General features: G+C 43.4%; 1 protein-coding gene across 1 annotated transcript in view; it reads right to left on the bottom strand.

The window, feature by feature from the left end:
* The window catches only part of tmco3 (transmembrane and coiled-coil domains 3), a 97,214-nt gene that overhangs the window by 78,087 nt on the left and 808 nt on the right, over positions 1-18,319 (bottom strand). The window contains exon 2 of the mRNA XM_067992486.1: positions 15,159-15,671. Within this exon, the coding sequence (XP_067848587.1) occupies positions 15,159-15,605 (447 nt within the window). The 5' untranslated portion in view covers positions 15,606-15,671. The remainder of the gene's footprint in view (positions 1-15,158; positions 15,672-18,319) is intronic.

An 18,319-nucleotide genomic window follows, 5' to 3' on the forward strand; every position in this document is an offset into this window, starting at 1 on the left:
GTCTGGAGCTGAGTGGTCCTGGCGGAACCCAAACCGAGCATCGGTGAGCAGGTTATTGGTGAGTAAGTGCAGCTTGATAGCACTGTCGACGACACCTTCCATCACTTTGCTGATGATTGAGAGTAGACTGATTGGGTGGTAATTGGCCGGATTGGATTTGTCCTGCTTTTTGTGGACAGGACATACCTGGGCAATTTTCCACATTGTCTGGTAGATGCCAGTGTTGTAGCTGCACTGGAACAGCTTGGCTAGAGGCGCAGCTAGTTCTGGAGCACAAGTCTTCAGCACTACAGCTGGGATGTTGTCGGGGCCCATAGCCTTTGCTGTATCCAGTGCACTCTGCCATTTCTTGATATCACGTGGAGTGAATCGAATTGGCCGAAGACTGGCCTCCGTGATGGTGGGGATATCGGGAGGAGGCTGAGATGGACCATCCACTCGGCACTTCTGGCTGAAGATGGTTGCAAACGCTTCAGCCTTGTCTTTTGCACTCACGTGCTGGACTCCACCATCAATGAGAATGGGGATGTTTGCAGAGCCTCCCCCTCCCGTTAGGACTGCAGAGCTTTGATCTGATCCGTTGGTTGTGGAATCGCTTAGCTCTGTCTATAGCATGTTGCTTCCGCTGTTTAGCATGCATGTAGTCCTGAGTTGTAGCTTCACCAGGTTGGCACCTCATTTTTAGGTACGCCTGGTGCTGCTCCTGGCATGCTCTTCTACACTCCTCATTGAACCAGGGTTGATCCCCTGGCTTGTTGGTAATGGTAGAGTGAGGAATATGCCGGGCCATGAGGTTACAGATTGTGCTGGAATACAATTCTGCTGCTGCTGATGGCCCACAGCGCCTCATGGATGCCCAATTTTGAGCTGCAAGATCCGTTCTGAATCTATCCCATTTAGCACGGTGGTAGTGCCACACAACACGTTGGATGGTGTCCTCAGTGCGAAGACGGGACTTCGTCTCCACGAGGACTGTGCGGTGGTCACTCCTACCAATACTGTCATGGACAGATGCATTTGCGACAGGTAGATTGGTGAGGACGAGGTCAAGTAAGTTTTTCCCTCGTGTTGGTTCGCTCACCACCTGCCACAGGCCCAGTCTAGCAGCTATGTCCTTCAGGACTCGGCCAGCTCGGTCAGCAGTGGTGCTACCGAGCCACTCTTGGTGATGGACATTGAAGTCCCCCACCCAGAGTACATTTTGTGCCCTTGCTACCCTCAGTGCTTCCTTCAAGTGGTGTTCAACATGGAGGAGGACTGATTCATCAGCTGAGGGAGGACGGTAGGTGGTAATCAGCAGGAGGTTTCCTTGCCCATGTTTGACCTGATGCCATGAGATTTCATGGGGTCCAGAGTCAATGTTGAGGACTCCCAGGGCCACTCCCTCCTGACTGTATATCACTGTACCGCCACCTCTGGTGGGTCTGTCCTGCCGGTGAAAGATATGATTCTGTAAGTGTGGCTATGTCAGGCTGTTGCTTGACTGGTCTGTGGGACAGCTCTCCCAATTTTGGCACAAGTCCCCAGATGTTAGTGAGGAGGACCTTGCAGGGTCGACTGGGCTTGGTTTGCCGTGTCCGGTGCCTAGTGGTCCGATGCCGGGTGGTCCGTCCGGTTTTATTCTTATTATGACTTTTCGTAGCGAGATTTTACAACTGAGTGGCTTGCTCGGCCATTTCAGGGGGCAATTAAGAATCAACCACATTGCTGTGGGTCTGGAGTCACATATAGGCCAGGCCGGGTAAGGATGGCAGGTTTCCTTCCCTAAAGGACATTAGTGAACCAGATGGGTTTTTACGACAATCCGGTAGTTTCATGGCCATCATTACTGATACTAGTATTTTAATTCCAGATTTTTATTTAATTAATTGAATTTAATTAATTCATTGAATTTAAATTCACCAGCTGCCGTGGCGGGATTTGAACTCATGACTCTGGATTTTAGTCCAGGCCTCTGGATTACTAGCCCAGTAACATAACCACTATGCTACCGTACCCTATCCCATCCTCTAAGTCATTAATAAATAGTGAATAGTTGAGTCCCCAACACAGATCCTTGTGGGGCACCACTGGTCACATTCTGCCAATTTGACTACCTGCCCATAATCCCTACTCTCTGTCTCCTGCCACTCAGCCAATTTCCTAACCAGATCAATAATTTGCCTTCAATTCCACGAGCTTCAACTTTAGCTAACAGTCTCTTATGAGGGGCTTTATCGAATGCCTTCTGGAAGTCCATATAAATAACATCCATAGACATTCCCCTGTCCACTACTTTAGTCACCTCTTCAAAAAATTCAATCAGGTTCATCGGGCATGACCTACCCTTTACAAATTCATGCTAGCTCTCTGATTGGCTGAAAATTTTCAAGATGTTCTAGTAATTTCCCGACAACAGATGTTAGGTTATCTGGTCTATAATTCTCTGGTTTCCTTCTTTCACCTTTCTCAAATAGCGGAATGACATGTGCAATTTTCCAATCTAATGGAACGGTTCCTGAATCGAGAGAACTTTGGAAAGTTATAGTTAAGGCTTCTGCAATGTTCTCACCTACTTCCTTTAAAATCCTGGGAGTAAACCATCTGGTCCTGGGGGTTTGTCACTCTTTAGTGCCATCATTTTCTTCATTACTGCTAATTTGCTTACATTAATTATGGTGAGTCCCGTCCCTGATTCAAAATTAGCTTCCTTTGGGTGTATGGCATGCCTTCCTCTACTGTAAATGCTGACGCAAAGTAATTATTTAACATGTCCGCTATTTGTTTATTTTCATTTACAATATCACTATTACCTGTTTTTAAGGGGCCCACATTGCTCTTGACCACCCTCTTTTTCCTAATATAATTGTAAAAAATTTTTGTGTTGATTTTGATATCCCTTGCAAGTTTCTTTTCATACTCCCTTTTTGTAGCTCTTACGATCTATTTTGTCAATCTTTGCTGTTTTTTGTATCTCTCCCAGTCACCAGGATCTGTGCTATTTTTTGCACTTTTGTATGCTTTTTCTTTTAGTTTTATGTTGTCCCTTATCTCTTTTGTCATCGATGGCTTTTTTTTGGCAAGTGGTGCTCTTGCCCCTTAGAGGATTGAAGTAATTCCGTATCACGTTAAATTTTTTTTGAACACCTCCCACTGATCTTCTGTCCTTTTACCCATTAACAGATTTGCCCAGTTTACTGTGAACTGTCTCTGTCTCATCCCGTTGAAGTCAGCCTTACCTAAATTTAGAATCTTAGTAGCTGATACGGATTTCTCCTGTTCAAACACAACGTTGAACTCAATCATAATATGATCGTTATTAAGTAAATGTTCACACACCATTAGACTGTTAACTAAATCTGGCTCACTACTCATTATTAAATCTAGTATGGCCTGCCCCCTTGTTGGTTCTAGGACATACTGTTGCAGAAAGCTGTCCTGAACACACAAGAAATTCGCTATCTTTCTTACAAGAGCTTGTCTGCTTATCCCAATCTATATGAAAAATAAAATCTCCCATCAAAACCACTCTGCCTTTGCTACATGTTAGTCTAATCTCTGCATTTATACATTCTGCCACTTCACAGCTGCTACCAGGGGGCCTATACACAGCTCCCACTAAACCCTTTTCTATTTCTTAATTCTACCCATAAAGTCACCACTGCTGCTTACCTCTTGTTATATCCTCTCTTATCACTGAAGAAATTTTAACCTTAATCACTAAGGCTACTCCTCCCCCCTACCTTCCTATAGACCTTATAACCTGGTATATTCAGCTCCCAGTCCTGACCGTCTCACAGCCATGTCTCAGTAATGGCTAACACGTGGTACATCTAAGTTGAGTTTGCGCCTGCAATTCATTCAATTTGTTCCTTGTATTCCATGCGTTTGTATAAAGAACATTTATTTGGGTGACACACCCTAACCTGTCCTTCTGCTCTAATGTTTTTCTCACACATTTCTCATTTTTCTCTCTCCTGATTTAATTATTTTATATCTTGTAGTTTTCCCTTTGCCTGGAGTGCAGTGCCTAAAGCATAATGTCTGACTATCACTCTATTCTCTTCCTTTTTGTTTGTTTTAGAATTATTATTTATACTACCTTTTCCACCTAAGTCATCCCCCCCATTTACTAGTTTAAAGTCCGAGTGACCGCCCTATTTATCCTTTCCACTAGGACACTGGTCCCAGCCGGGTTCAGGTGGAGCCTGTCCCAATGGTACTGCTCCTTCCTGTCCCAGTACTGGTGCCAGTGTCCCATGAAATGGAACCCCTCTTTCCCACACCACTCCTTCAGCCACGTGTTTACCTCCCTAATCTGCATATCCTTACGCCAATTTGCATGTGTAATCCAGAGATTATAACCCATGAGGTCCTGTTTTTTAAATTTAGCTCCGAGCTCCTGGTACTCTCTGAACAGGAGCTCTTACCTACTCTTTCCTATGTTGTTGGTCCCAACATGGACCACAAGGATTAAATCAACCCCCTCCCTCTCCAATATCCTTTCATGATGATTCAAGACATCCCTCACCCAACATACTATGTGGGACTCTCAATCCTGCTTAAGATGGAATCTGTCCCCCTAATTATTGAATCACTACACATCACGCTTCGCCTCCTCCCCACTTTGGACAGCCTCCTGCTCCAGGCTGCCATGGTCAGGATTCTGGCTGTCCTTCCGACAGTCTTTATCCTTATCCTCGCAGGTAGCAAGTACATTGTACCTGTTGGATCGCATCAGTTTCTGCGGATTCTTGTTCTCTATCTCACCTGGATTCTCCTTACTCCGAAAAACTATCGGTCACGCCAACCCAGTTCTGTTCCTGTACCTCTCTATGAGGCGGGACTGAGGTCTGGAGCAAACTGTCCAGATACTCCTCCCCCTCCCTTATGTGTCAGAGTGTCTCCAACTTGCACTCCAGCTCAATGACTCTGAGCTGGAGAGATTCAAGGTAGAGACATCCACTGAAGATGTGTTCGCTCGGGATATTTTCGATGTCCACAAACTCCCACATACTGCAGTCCAGGCACAACCTGCTTTGCCATATCTTAGTTTATACCTATTTATAGATAATTACTTTTTAGTCTGTTTTCCTTTTTATTTTCACTTTTGAAAAAAAATTTAGTACCTCCTTCCCCCTTTCACCAAATTCTCAAGTTCCCACTCGGTTCACAATTCACTCTCTTTGCGATGCCCACTCTGTGCTTCAGCTCTCATATACTGTAACCCAAAATGCTATTTCCTTGAAGAAATCTATCTAATTTCTATTTGAATGAATTAATACTAACAGATTCCACAGTTTCCCTGTTTCAGGCTGGATAGACTGCACATTGGGATACATAAGGCACCCAGCCCAGATAGACTGCCCACTGTGATACACAAGGCACCCAGCCTGGATGGACTGCCCAGTGGGGTACACAAGCATCCAGCCTGAATAGACTGCACACTGTGATACACACGACACCCAGACTGGATAGGCTGCACACTGATACACACGGCACCCAGACTGGATAGACTCCAGACTGGGATAAACAAGGCAACCAGCCCAGAAAGCCTGCACACTGGGGTTACATAAGGGACTGGTGAAGAGGAATACAAAGAGGGAATATAAGAGTGTGTTGGTAGACTACAGGATGCAACAAAGGAGAGGGGCCTGGTTACTGGGGGATAGCTCATTGAAACAATCAGCTCAGTGTCCAACAGCAGCAAAGAACATCAGCCAGAGCTTAGGGTGCAGAGCTAGAAGACAGAACACAAGGAAATTGGATAAATATTTGAAGTGAAAACATTTGCAGGGCTATGGGGAAAGAGCAAGGGAATGGGACTAATTAGATAGCTCTTTCAAAGAGCCGGCACAGGCACGATGGGCCGAATGGCCTCCTCCTGTGCTGTACCTGCTACGATACTATGAAGTCCCATCGATGATAGTGAGCTTGTATAGGACACTGGTTCAGCTCCACCTGGAGAACTGTGTACAGTAATAATCACCATTATACAGCTTTAGAAAGCAGACAGAGGAGGGCACCTACATTGATATCAAGCTGACAGCACATTAGAGAGTTAGTTGGTAACAATGAGATTGAATACAGACTGTGAGTAAAGACTTCTAAAATGGGAATTTAATGGTGTGTCAGAGATGAGAGATGGATAGGTAGTACAGAACTTTGGCTTTTTATTGAACTGAAATTTAAGTTTTTAAGCTTTTATCAGTTAAAGGTTAGTTAACTATAAGTAGGTGCAACTATAAGATACTGTAAGCTGGTAGTTGACCACACAGTTAAAACTGGTTTACATCTGAAAGGAATATAAAGGGAGGTAGTTGAAAAGTCCAGTTTGAGTCCAGAGCAGATCACAGAGCCTGAAAGGGAGTGAAGCTGGAATAGAGAGTAAGGTCTTCTAAAACTAGAATTTGGTGAGAGTGTGGAACAGGTGCAGAGGGGGAAGGAGGTGGTAAGTAGATGACATAGAATTTTACAGCACAGATACAGGCCATTCGACCCAACAGGTCTATGCTGGTGTTTATGCTCCACAAAAGCCTCGTCCCACCTTTCTTTATCTTACCTGATTAATATATCCTTCTATTCCTTTTTCCCTCATGTACTTATTTAGCTTCCCCTTAAATGCATCTATGCTAATCGCCTAGCGAATTCCACATTCTCATCACTCTCTGAGTAAAGAAGTTTCTCCTGAATTCCGTACTGGATTTATTAGTGACTATCTTATATTTATGGCCCCTAGTTTTGGACTCCCTGACAAGTGGAAATATCTTCTCTCCTTCTACCTTATCAAACCCCATCATAATTTTATAGACCTCTATCAGGTCACCTCTCAGTCTTCTCTTTTCTAGTCTTTCCTGATGGTTGTACCCACTCAGTTCTGGAATCATCCTTGTAAATCTTTTTGCACTTTCTCCAGTGCTTCTATATTCTTTTTGTAATATGGAGGCCAGAACTGTGCACAGTACTCCAAGTGTGGTCCAACCAAGGTTCTATACAAGTTTAACATAACTTCTCTACTTTTGAATTCTATTCCTCTAGAAATGAACCCATGCTTTTCATGGCATTGTTAACCTTTGTTGCCACTTTAAATGATTTGTGAATCTGTACCCCTAGATCCCAACACTTATTTTCCAAGGAGTCGGTGGCTTCCTTATTCTTCCTACCAAAATGCACCACCTGACACTTATCTATATTGAAATTCATTCGCCATTTACACGCCTATTCCACAAGTTTGTTAACGTCTTCTTGTACTTTGTCGCAGTCTTTCTCAGTGTTAATTAAACACCCAATTTGGTGTCATCTGATATTATACGCAAGTAATATAAGCTTTAAAGTGAAACAAACTAACTAAACCTTAAATTGGAAGCACAGAAAGGGATACTGATGTGTCATTCCTGCAAGATATGGGACTTTCGAGCAAACACAGAATCACAGAAGGAGGCCATTCAGCCCATCATGTCCACGCCGGCTGAGAAATGAGCCACCCAGCCTAATCCCGCTTTCCCACATTTGGTCCATAGCTCTGCAGGTCACAGTTCTTCAGGTGCACATCCAGGTATTTTTTTTTTAATGAGTTGAGAGTTTCTGCCTCTACCACCCTGTCAGGCAATGAGTTCCAGACCTCTACCGCACCTCCGGGTGAAAATGTTTTTCCTCATTTCCACTCTAATCCTTCTACCAATCACTTTAAATCCATGCCCCTTGGTTATTGACCCCTCCGCTAAGGGAAATAGGTCCTTCCTATCCACTATCTAGGCCTCTCATAATTTTGTACACCTCAATCAAATCACCCCACAGCCTCCTCTATTCCAATGAAAACAACCCCAGCCTATCCAATCTGTCATCATAGCTAAAATTCTCCAGTCCTGGCAACATCCTTGTAAATTTCCTCTGCAACCTCTCTAGTGCAATTATATCCTTCCTGTAATGTGGTGACCAGAACTGTGCGCAGTATTCAAGCTGTGGCCTAACTAGTGTTTTATACAATTCCAGCATAACATCCTTGCTTTTATAGTCTATGCCTTGGCTAATAAAGGAAAGCATTCCAAATGCCTTAAACACCTTATCTACCTGTCCTGCTACCTTCAGGGATCTATGGACATGCACTCCAAGGTCCCCCACTTCCTCTACACCTCTCAGTATCCTCTCATTTATTGTGTATTCCCTTGCCTTGTTTGCCCTCCCCAAATGCACCACCTTACACTTCTCCATATTGAACTCCATTTGCCACTTTTCTGCCCATCTGATCAGTCCACCGATACCTTCCTGCAGTCTGCAGCTTTCCTCCTCACTATCAACTACACAGCCTATCTTTGTGTTATCTGCAAATTTCTTAATCATGCCCCCTACGTTTAAGTCCAAATCGTTAATGTGTACCACAAAAAGCAAAGGGCCTAGTAACGAGCCCTGAAGCACCCCACTGGAAACAGCCTTCCAGTCGCAAAAACACCCGTCGACCATTACCCTTTGCTTCCTGCCTCTGAGCCAATTTTGGATCCAATTTTCCACATTCCTTTGGATCCCATTAGCCTTTAAGTTTTTGACCAATCTGCCATGTGGGACCTTGTCAAAAGCCTTGCTAAAATCCGTGTAGGCTACATCAATTGCACTACCCTCATCGATCCTCCTTGTCACCTTGAAAAATTCAATCAAGTTAGTCAGACATGACCTCCCCTTAACAAATCCGTGCTGACTGTCCTTGATTAGTCCGTGCCTTCTAAGTGACAGTTTATCCTGTCCCTCAGAATTGATTCCAATAATTTGCCCACTACTGAGGTTAGGCTGACTGGCCTGTAATCACTCGGTCTATCCTTCGCTCACTTTTTAAACAACGGTACAATGTTAGCAGTCCTCCAATCCTCCGGCACTACGCCTGCATCCAGTGAAATTTGGAAAATGATTGTTAAAGCCTCTGCTATTTCTGTGGGAAGTATCACTGGCTTGCATGGCTCGAGCTCAAATTCTCAGAACTTGAGAAGGAAATGGAGACAATCCGACACATCAGAGAGAGTTTGAGAGGGTAGTCACACCAAGGAGAGAAAGCTAGCAGGCGGTGGAGGAGAAAAGATGGGTGGGTATCCAAGGGGCAGCGAAAAGCAGGAAAGAAAGGTTAGAACAGGACCGTCCAGAGTAACCTATGTTCCCGAGCATATTTAAAGTTTCAGTTTCCTGGGCAGGGCCACCAGATAAATATCAATGGCACCAACAAACAAGAGATTGCTCGCAGGAGATTAGCAGCATAGCCAGAAATGAAACAGTGATAGGGTATTCAATAGTTAGGGGGGCTGACACAATCTTTTGCAGTCCAGACCAATAGTTCCGGATGCTTTTTTGCCTCCTGCTGCTAGGGTAAGTGATATATCGAAAAGATTGTGCAGGGAGAGGGAGAGCAACCAGTTATCGTGGTCTATGTGGGAGCCAATGATTATAGGTAAAGAAAGGCCTGAAGTCCAGCAAAATCAGTTTAAGAGATTAGGGAACAAGTTTAGGAGCAAGACTTCACAGGAGTTAATCTCAGGGAAGGACTGGAAGATTAGGGAAATCAATGCATGACTAACGGTGTGGCGTCAGGAAGAGGCATTCCAATCTATTGGGCATTGACATCATTTCTGGGTCAGCTGGGATTTATTCCATAAGAACGGGATACATCTGAACAGGCAGATTTTTAAATCTACTGACAAAATGGTTAACTAAAGCAGTGATGAGGTATTTAAACTAAGGAGAAACAGATAAGAGTGACATTCATTCAAAAAACAAATTAGCAAGAGGGATATGGAGTACAGGAATAAAATCAAGTGACTATTTATAAGCAGAGAAAAGGCTGAAGTAAAGGCAAGGGGTAGCTTAGACAAAAAAAATCAAGGGAAAAGAAGTGGTTAAAAAAAAAGCAAAAAATGTTAAAATGCATGTATTGCAATGCGCAGAGTGTGGGCAATTATTTGACAGGAAGATCTGGGCTTAATAGCATTAACAGAAATCTGGGCTGTAATCTGGACAAGTAGAAGGTAAACATATCTGGATAAAATACATAGGAGGGACAGAAAAGATAGGAAAGGAAGCAGAAGTCAATATTGGTGAAAGAGGGAATGTAGGACGTAGAAAGGATTGATGTACACTAAAAAGGGGATCAGACAGTCAATATGGTTGGAGCTCAAAGATAAAGAAGGACTTTTACATTAGTAGGGTTGTATTATAAAACTCCAAATTGTGGGAAGGAAATCTGCAAGCTGATTCAAAAAATGAGAGGAATAATATTGTTCTGGGAGATTTTAATTATCCACTTATCAAATGGGACAGAGGGAGTAAAATAAGATAAGTGTATGATAAAGATTAGTCACAAAATCCATGTTCATTTTGATCAGCTGATACTTGTCCAAGTGCTCAGTCACTAGTTTTAACTCCATTTTTTAAAAACTTATATTAAATCCATTAAGCTCCTCCCCTTTCCTTGTACTAATGGTACTTTATCCTCTTCATTCACTGCGAAAACGGATATAAAGTACACGTTTAACAAGTCTGCCATTTCCTTATTATCCATTATAGTTTCGCCTGCAAAGGGCCCACTTTCCCCTTTACCGCTCTCTCTCAATATATTTATAAAACTTTTGCTGTTGGCTTTGACGTTCCTTGCAGGTTTTTTTTAATATATTTTCTTTTTGCACCTATTACTTTCTTTGTATTCCTTTACTGATTTTTATAGCTCTCCCAGTCCATTGGATTTCCACTTTTCCTTGCATTTGTGTAATCTTTTTCTTTTAGCTTGATAATGTCTCTTACCTCCTTTGTTGATCATAGTTGCTTAACAAATGGAGCCTTTGCCTTTTAGGGGTGTGTACTGATTTTGTATCGTGTCAAATACCTCTTTGAATCCTTCACAGTGTGTCTGTAGGTTTACCCATTAACTATTCAACCCAGTTTACTGCCGTTAATTCATTTCCCATCCCTTCAAAGTTTGCCTTACTTAAATTGAAAACCTTGGTTTGTGACTCTCCCTTCTCCCTCTCAAACTTAATATCAAATTCAATCATATTATGGTCACTATTTGCGAGATGCTGCCTTATCGTCAGATCAGTAACTAATTCTGTTAACTAATAACGATTGTTAACTCATACTAAATCCAGTATGGCCTTTTCCCTTGTCGATTCCAAAACATATTGTTCTAGAAATTCATTGCCGCTGGTACCTAAACAGATGTACCTATTGGACAAAACCAGCTCCACAGATGATCTATTCTTTCTACCCTCACCTGTCACTTCCTGCCCTGTCTGCCGATGGTCATCCAGTCTCCCTTATCAGCTTCTCTATTCCTAGCAACCTGTGGGGTGACCACTCTCTGGACCGTCCAGGAAACTTTCCCCATCTGAATGTTGTGAAGTGTGTCCAGTTGTCTCTCAAGCTGTCATGTGGTAGGGGTAAGAGAACAGTATGAAAAGTGGCAAATTGTAATGAGCATTTGGATTCAAAGGTTTGATCAACCTGAATATTTGAGCTCAGAACTGTAATGCATTACAGTCCCCAGCCATCATCACCCAGTGTGGTTCTAAGTACTATTTTAAGTATATGCTTAAATACTATTGCATGTACCATATACTTACTAAATCTGAGTGCTTGGCCGTAATGTTGCAAAAACCTTATTGATTCTAAGAAATAGATAGAACATCTAATCATCAATAAATGCCATCCTCTAACAAGAGGGAATGGAATTCCTGAAATCCTTTCTCAAGCAGTATATTAGTAGGCCTACGAGGGTGGAAGCATTGCTCATTCCGGTTATGAACAATGAAATAGATCAGTTGATGAGCACCTTCGGAGTAGTGACCACAAGATGATCAAGTTTAATAACCAACTAGAAAGGAAAAAAGTCAGTACAAAAACTAGAATGCCAGATTGGATTAGGGCAAATTTTAGAAATATTATTGAGTTAGCTGATCTGAGGTAAGGTGGAAGGAGAAATTGGCACACAGACTGTAGTGCAACAGTAAAAAGATTAAAAAGTTACAGAAAAAGTATATTCCATTAAAAAAGGGAAACTACTAGCAGTTTTATAATGCCATGGATAAAGATGTTAGAGACCAATTAAAATTAACGAAGAGAGCATAAGAGGGCGAACAGAACAATAATGACAAAACTAAAGGAGAATACAAGAAGAGCTTATAAGCGGGATAAGAAAAGCAAAGAGGCAGTATGAGAAAAAAATTCTAAAAAGCATCAAAAGAGAATTGTTAAAAGCAAGATGGGACTACTGAGAGGATTGTCAATTTGTAGATGATCATCAAAAAATGGCAGAGGTATTTAATAACTACTTTGCAATAAGTCACTTTCACTAAAGAGAAGGATATCGGAGAGGTGAATCTTGATGTGGTTGAGAGTGAGACGAGTGATATTGCGAAGGATAAAGGGAAAATTTTAGTTAAGTTAATTAGGTTAAAGGGAGACAAAGCACCAGGGCCAGATAGGAACATAGGAATAGGAGTAGGCCATTCAGCCTCTCAAGCCTGTTCCACCATTCAACTAGATCATGGCTGATCTGTATCTTAATTCCATTTACCCACCTTGGTTCCATACCCCTTAACACCCCCTTTGCCTATCAAAAGTCTATCAATCTCAGTTTTGAAATTTTCAATTGACCTAGCCTGAACAGCTTTTTGGAGGAGAGCGTTCCAGATTTCCATTACCCTTTGTGTGAAGAACTGCTTCCTGACATCACCTCTGAACAGCCTAGCTCTAATTTTAAGGTTATGCCCCCCCTGGTCTGTACTCCCCCACAAAATGAAATTGTTTCTATCTACCCTATCAAATCCTTTGATCATCCTAAACACCTCAATTATATCATCCTTTAAACTTCTATACTTGAGGGAATACAATCCTAGTCTATGCAACCTGTCCTCATAATTTAACCTTTTTAACCCCAGTATCATTCTAGTGAATCTGTGCTGCATCCCCTCCAAGGCCAATACATCCTTCCTGAGGTGCAGTGCCCAGAAATGAACACAGTATTTAAATGGGATCTAACCAGAACTCTTATATAACTGTAACATAACTTCTACCCCTTTGTAATCCAGCCTCCTTGAGATAAAGGCCAACATTCCATTAGCCTTTTTAATTATTTTTTGTACCTGTCCACTAGCTTTCAGTGATTTCTGTACTTGGACCCCTGAATCTCTCTATTTCTCCACAGTTCCTAATTTCTCACCATTTAGAAAATACTCTTATCTATCTTTTTTAGGTTTGGATTCCAGGATTGGATGTTAGATAAGCTGTCTGACAACACAGAGGCAATGGAGGGGTTTAAGAGGAGTGATGGAGAGGCACAACTGGGTATCATCAGCGTAAATGTGGATGATATTACCAAGAGGCAGCATGTAGATGAGGAAGAGGAGTGGGCCAGGTGTAGATTCTTAGGGGACTCCAGTGGTAAAGGTGCAGGGGCAGGAAGAGAAATCATTGTTGAAAATGCTCTGGCTATGATCAGATAGATAAAAGTGAAACCAAGTGAGGGCAGTCCCGCTGAACTGGACAAGAGAGGCAGAGACATTGGAGGAAGATGGCATGGTTGACTGTGTCAAAGACTGCAGAAAGGTCGAGAAGGGATAGTGCACCACGGTCATAGTTACAGAGGGTGTCATTTGTCATTTTGATTAGAGCCAGTTCAGTGCTGTAGCAGGGGCGGAACTTGATTGGAGAGTTTCAAACATGGAGTTGTGGGGAATATGGGCATGTATATGGAAGGCAACATGTTGAAGGATTTTGGAGAGGAAGGGGAGATTGATATGGGGTGGTAGTTTGCAAGGACAGAGGGGTCAAGGGTGAATTTTTGAGGAGGGGTGATAACAGCACTTTAGAACAGGAGGACAGTGCCTGAGGAGAGGGAACCATTACATTGTCAGTTAGCATAGGTGCCAGGAAGGGAAGTTGGGTAGTAAGCAGTTTAGTGCAATTGGGGTAGTAAGAGCAGGATGTAGGTCTCAGACAAAATGAGTTCAGACTGGGCATGAGGGGAGATTGGAAAGAAATTAGAAAAAGACTAATTTCAGGGCTTGGTGGGCAAGGGGAAGGGGGCAAGCAGCAGAGGTAGTGGAATGGATAGTCTCTATCTAAGTGGCAAAGAGCTCCCCGCAACGACTGTTGGAGGTGAGGGTGGAGGGGAGGGTTATAAAGAGACAACTGGTAGTGGAGAAAAGAAGCCGGGTGATCCAGGAGCAGTGGGCGGTTTTGGCAGAGTAGATTGAGGCCAGGTAGTTTTTGATGTGGTTTAGCCAAATCTGGTGATGGATGACCAGTTGTGCGTCAGAGACTCTCAAATCCGTGCCCCTTGGACTTGAGGGAACGAAGACGGGGTCCATAACAGGGAGAGTGACCAGGATGGAAGAAACTAAAGGTTTTGGATTGTAAGGAATTGCAAGTGGCTTGGTGGAGAGTTTTTTCCTGGGGCAGACACAGGAGGAAATGGAGTTGAAAGGGGTAGAAGAATATGGGTGGTGAGGGATATAAGGAAGTGGTCGGAGATGGCCTTGTCTGCGATTGAGACCATGGGGGGGATAGAGGTCATGTGAGGTGACAAGGTCAAGTGGGTGGCCGTGAATATGAGTAGCAGAATTTATATGATGGAAAACAGGAGAACCTGGGCAGGAGCAAGGGTGGGGGAGCAATTGTGAGGCAAGGGCCTGAAAGGAATCCTTTCCAGATGCACAGCACTCAACAATCCCAGTTCATTGGCTGCCAGTACTTTATCCCTGCCACCACCGATCTACAGCAGCTCTAAACAGTGCTCAAAAGTGAGTGAGAGATGCAAAAAGGTGAAAGCCTTATGTGCCACAAGGGCCTGGAGGCAAAGCTTATACTTGACTGGCAGGGGCTGAGCTCACCACCATCTCCTGGACATCACACTGGCTGGGGAAGAAGTTCAGAGGGAGTGGGGAGGCTCAAGACTACAGCCTGAACCTGGGACCACCGGGGACACTTATCAGCATAATTTCATTAGACATAGGAAAAAGCACTATTTTTGAGGAGAAATATATTCATTTTAGCAGTTAATCACATCTTGTCATAAGAGTTTTTAAACATTTGCATTGTGCATTGGAGGCTGGCTGCACAATGAGAATCAGGTTGAGAGCATGGATAACACAATAAGTCATAGTTTTTATAATAGGTATGACCTATACTAAAGCAAAAAGTCTGACCTTTATAGCAGCTTCTCTTAAGGCTTCCAAACGTTGCTTGCTGCTTTCTTTCATGTTCACTATATCCTTGTAATCCCCCTGAAGAACTCTTTCAAGCCCATGGACAGCCTGGAACACTGATTTCTCACTCTCATTCAGCTCCTTCTGGAAGATCTCAAAAGTGTGTACTTGGAAGATCTTTTCTTCCACTGACAGGCTGGAATCCATTCCTACTGCTTTGATTGCTTTCTTTAATTTGTTGTGCACTACATTCTTCTGGAGAAGCATGCCAGATAACTTCTTACAATTGTCCATGATCCATAATTTTCCCTTGGTGATTGCTGCTCCTCTCCCTCTGTGTAATTTGATTGCATGTTTGGCCACATCCACATACTCTGCAGCTTGCACTGAGCAGCAGTAAGCCAGTATATATGTAATCCAGATGATTTCAGATTTAATCTGCTTCATTTTTTGACACTAAATTCACAACAACAGAAAGACACCTTCTGAAAAATGTCCATTCTGATTATAATCCTGAAACAGAAACAGATTAAATAATTAGAATGGCAGCAATTTAAACCACTTCAAAACTGCTCAGTATTATTTGCATGTAATCCTATGTTTTACTTACAAATGCGTGATTTAATTACTCACCTATTAAAAATTTAGCCACTGAAAGACATCAAGAATCACAGATTATTAAAGTACAGGAGGCGGCCATTTGGTCCATCGCATTTGTGCTGGCTCTCGACCTATTCCCATTCCCCTGCCCTTTCCCCATACTCTTGCATTTTTCTTTCTCCAATATTTATAGAATGAACTTTCCACCACCAAACCTTAAATATCTACAATAATCACCAAGTTGTGATGCATTTATTGCTTGTCTTGTTATTACTGTTCTATTCTATGCATATCTAGATATAAAGAGTACAAACTTGCAATTATATATGCCCAGAATTTCCTGGATCTCACTTGTTCTCCTTCGAATAGTGCCACTGTATCTTTACATTCAATTCAGAGGGCAGAAAGAGCATCTCATCCGACAGTGCAGCACTCCTTCAGTACTGCATTCAAGTGTCAGTCTTGATTTTCTGGAGTGGGGCAAGAGTGCTACCATTGAGCCAAGGCTGAGCCCAGATAGTAGGTCTAAGATGACAGCTGCCATATAGGTGAATGGGATCTGGTTTGTGATAGGATATGGGCTGCAGGGTTTTGGAGCTGAAGTTTACAGTGGGAGGAGAATGGGAGGCTGGCCAGGAGAGCATTGGAACAGTCAAGTCTGGAGGTGGCAAGGACTTCAGCAGCAGAATGGCTGAGGCAACTTGATATTACGGAGGTGAAAACTCAGAGTGGAGTCGAATAGGATGCTGAAATTGTAAATGTTCTGCTTCAGCCTGGGACAATGGCCGGGGAGGGGGATAGAATCCGTGGCGAGGGTACAGAATTTGTGGCACCAGAGACGATGGCACCAGTCTTCCCAAAGTTTAACTAGAGGAAATTGCTGCTCAACCACAACTATATAGCGGATAAGCAGTCTAACACAGAGGAAGGGGAGAGGTTGAGACAGATGATGGAGTGATATTGCTGGATGTTGTTAGCACACACGTGAAAGCTGACCCAGTGTCTGTGGATGTCGTCACCAACGGACAGCATGTAGATGAAGAGGAGGAGGGGCAAGGATAGATTTCTGAGAACTCCAGAGGTAACGGTGCAGGGTGAAGAGAAGCCATTGCCGGAGATGCTCTGGTTATAATCAGCTAGATAAGAGTGAACCCAAGTGAGGATAATCCAATGGAGCTGGCCAATGGAGAAAAGATGTTGGGAGGTGGGTGGTGTGGTTGATAGTGTCAAAGGATGAGAGGGCAAGGAGGGATAAAGCATCACAATCAAAGTCACATAGAAGATGTCATTTGTATCTTTGGTTAGGACTGTTTTGGTGCTATGATAGGGATGCCAACCTGATTAGGAGCGATTGAAGCATGGGAGTTGGGGGAAAAGATGGTACCGGGGGCAGATGAGATTTTTTTTTATGATGTTATGATCTGGAATGCACTGCCTGAAACGGTGGTGGAAGCAGATTCAATATTGAATGTTAAAAGGGAATTGGATAAATACTTGGAAAGATTTGCAGGACTATAGGGAAAGAGCTGGGGAGTTTGATTTATTGGATAGCTATTTCAAAGAGCCGGCACAGACAGGATGGGCCGAATAGCTCCCTTCTGTCTGAAAGATTCTATGTTAAGGTCGGAAATGGGAATGTTCACTGATGATTGCACAAAGATCAGTTCCAGTTGCAATTCTTCAGATAATGAAGCAGTCCATGCCAGCATGCAGCAAGACCTGGACAACATCCAGGCTTGGGCTGATAAGTGGCAAGTAACATCCATGCCACGCAAGGCAAGGACCATCACCAACAAGAGAGAGCCTAACAACCTCCCCTAGTCATTCAATGGCATTATCATCACCAAGTCCCCCACCATCAACATCCTGTTGGGGAGGGGGGGGGGGGGGGGAGGTCACCATTGACCAGGAACAACTGAACCAGCCACATAAATGCCGTGGCTACCAGAGCAGGGGAGAGGCTCGGTATCCTGCAGCGAGATGCTCAACTCCTAATGATGCACAGTCAGGAGTGTGATGGAGTACTTGCCACTTGCCTGGATGGGTACAGTTGCAATAACATTCAAGAAGCTCAACACCATCCAGTACAAAGAAGGATGTACAGCACCATTCTTTCATTGTTACTGGGTCAAAATCCTGGAACTCCCTCCCTTACAGCAATGTAGGAGTACCACAAGAACTCCAGTGGTTTAGGATGATCCTCTAACTCGGGGCAACCAGGGATGGGCAACAAATGCCAGCCAGGTCAACGACACCCACATCCCGAGAACTAAAATTATAAGAGGACAGTGAGGGTGGGAATGAAGAATGGTTGAACAGATCGACAGCTGCTGAAGTATCATAAATGAATGGAGAGCAAAATCTACTGTCTGGAATTCCCTCCCTAAGCCTCTTTGCCGCTCTCCCTTTCTTGAAAAAGCTCCTTAAAACTCATCCCTTCAAGCCTTTTGTCACCTCTTTAACCCATTCCTCCCCAGATCAGCATCAGGTTTTCCTCACACCTATCTGTGAAGCAAATGGTATGTTGGCCTTTATTGCAAGGGAGCTGGAGTATAAGAGTA

Source organism: Heptranchias perlo, chromosome 11, assembly GCF_035084215.1.
Source record: "Heptranchias perlo isolate sHepPer1 chromosome 11, sHepPer1.hap1, whole genome shotgun sequence".
NCBI classification, from domain to species: domain Eukaryota; kingdom Metazoa; phylum Chordata; class Chondrichthyes; order Hexanchiformes; family Hexanchidae; genus Heptranchias; species Heptranchias perlo.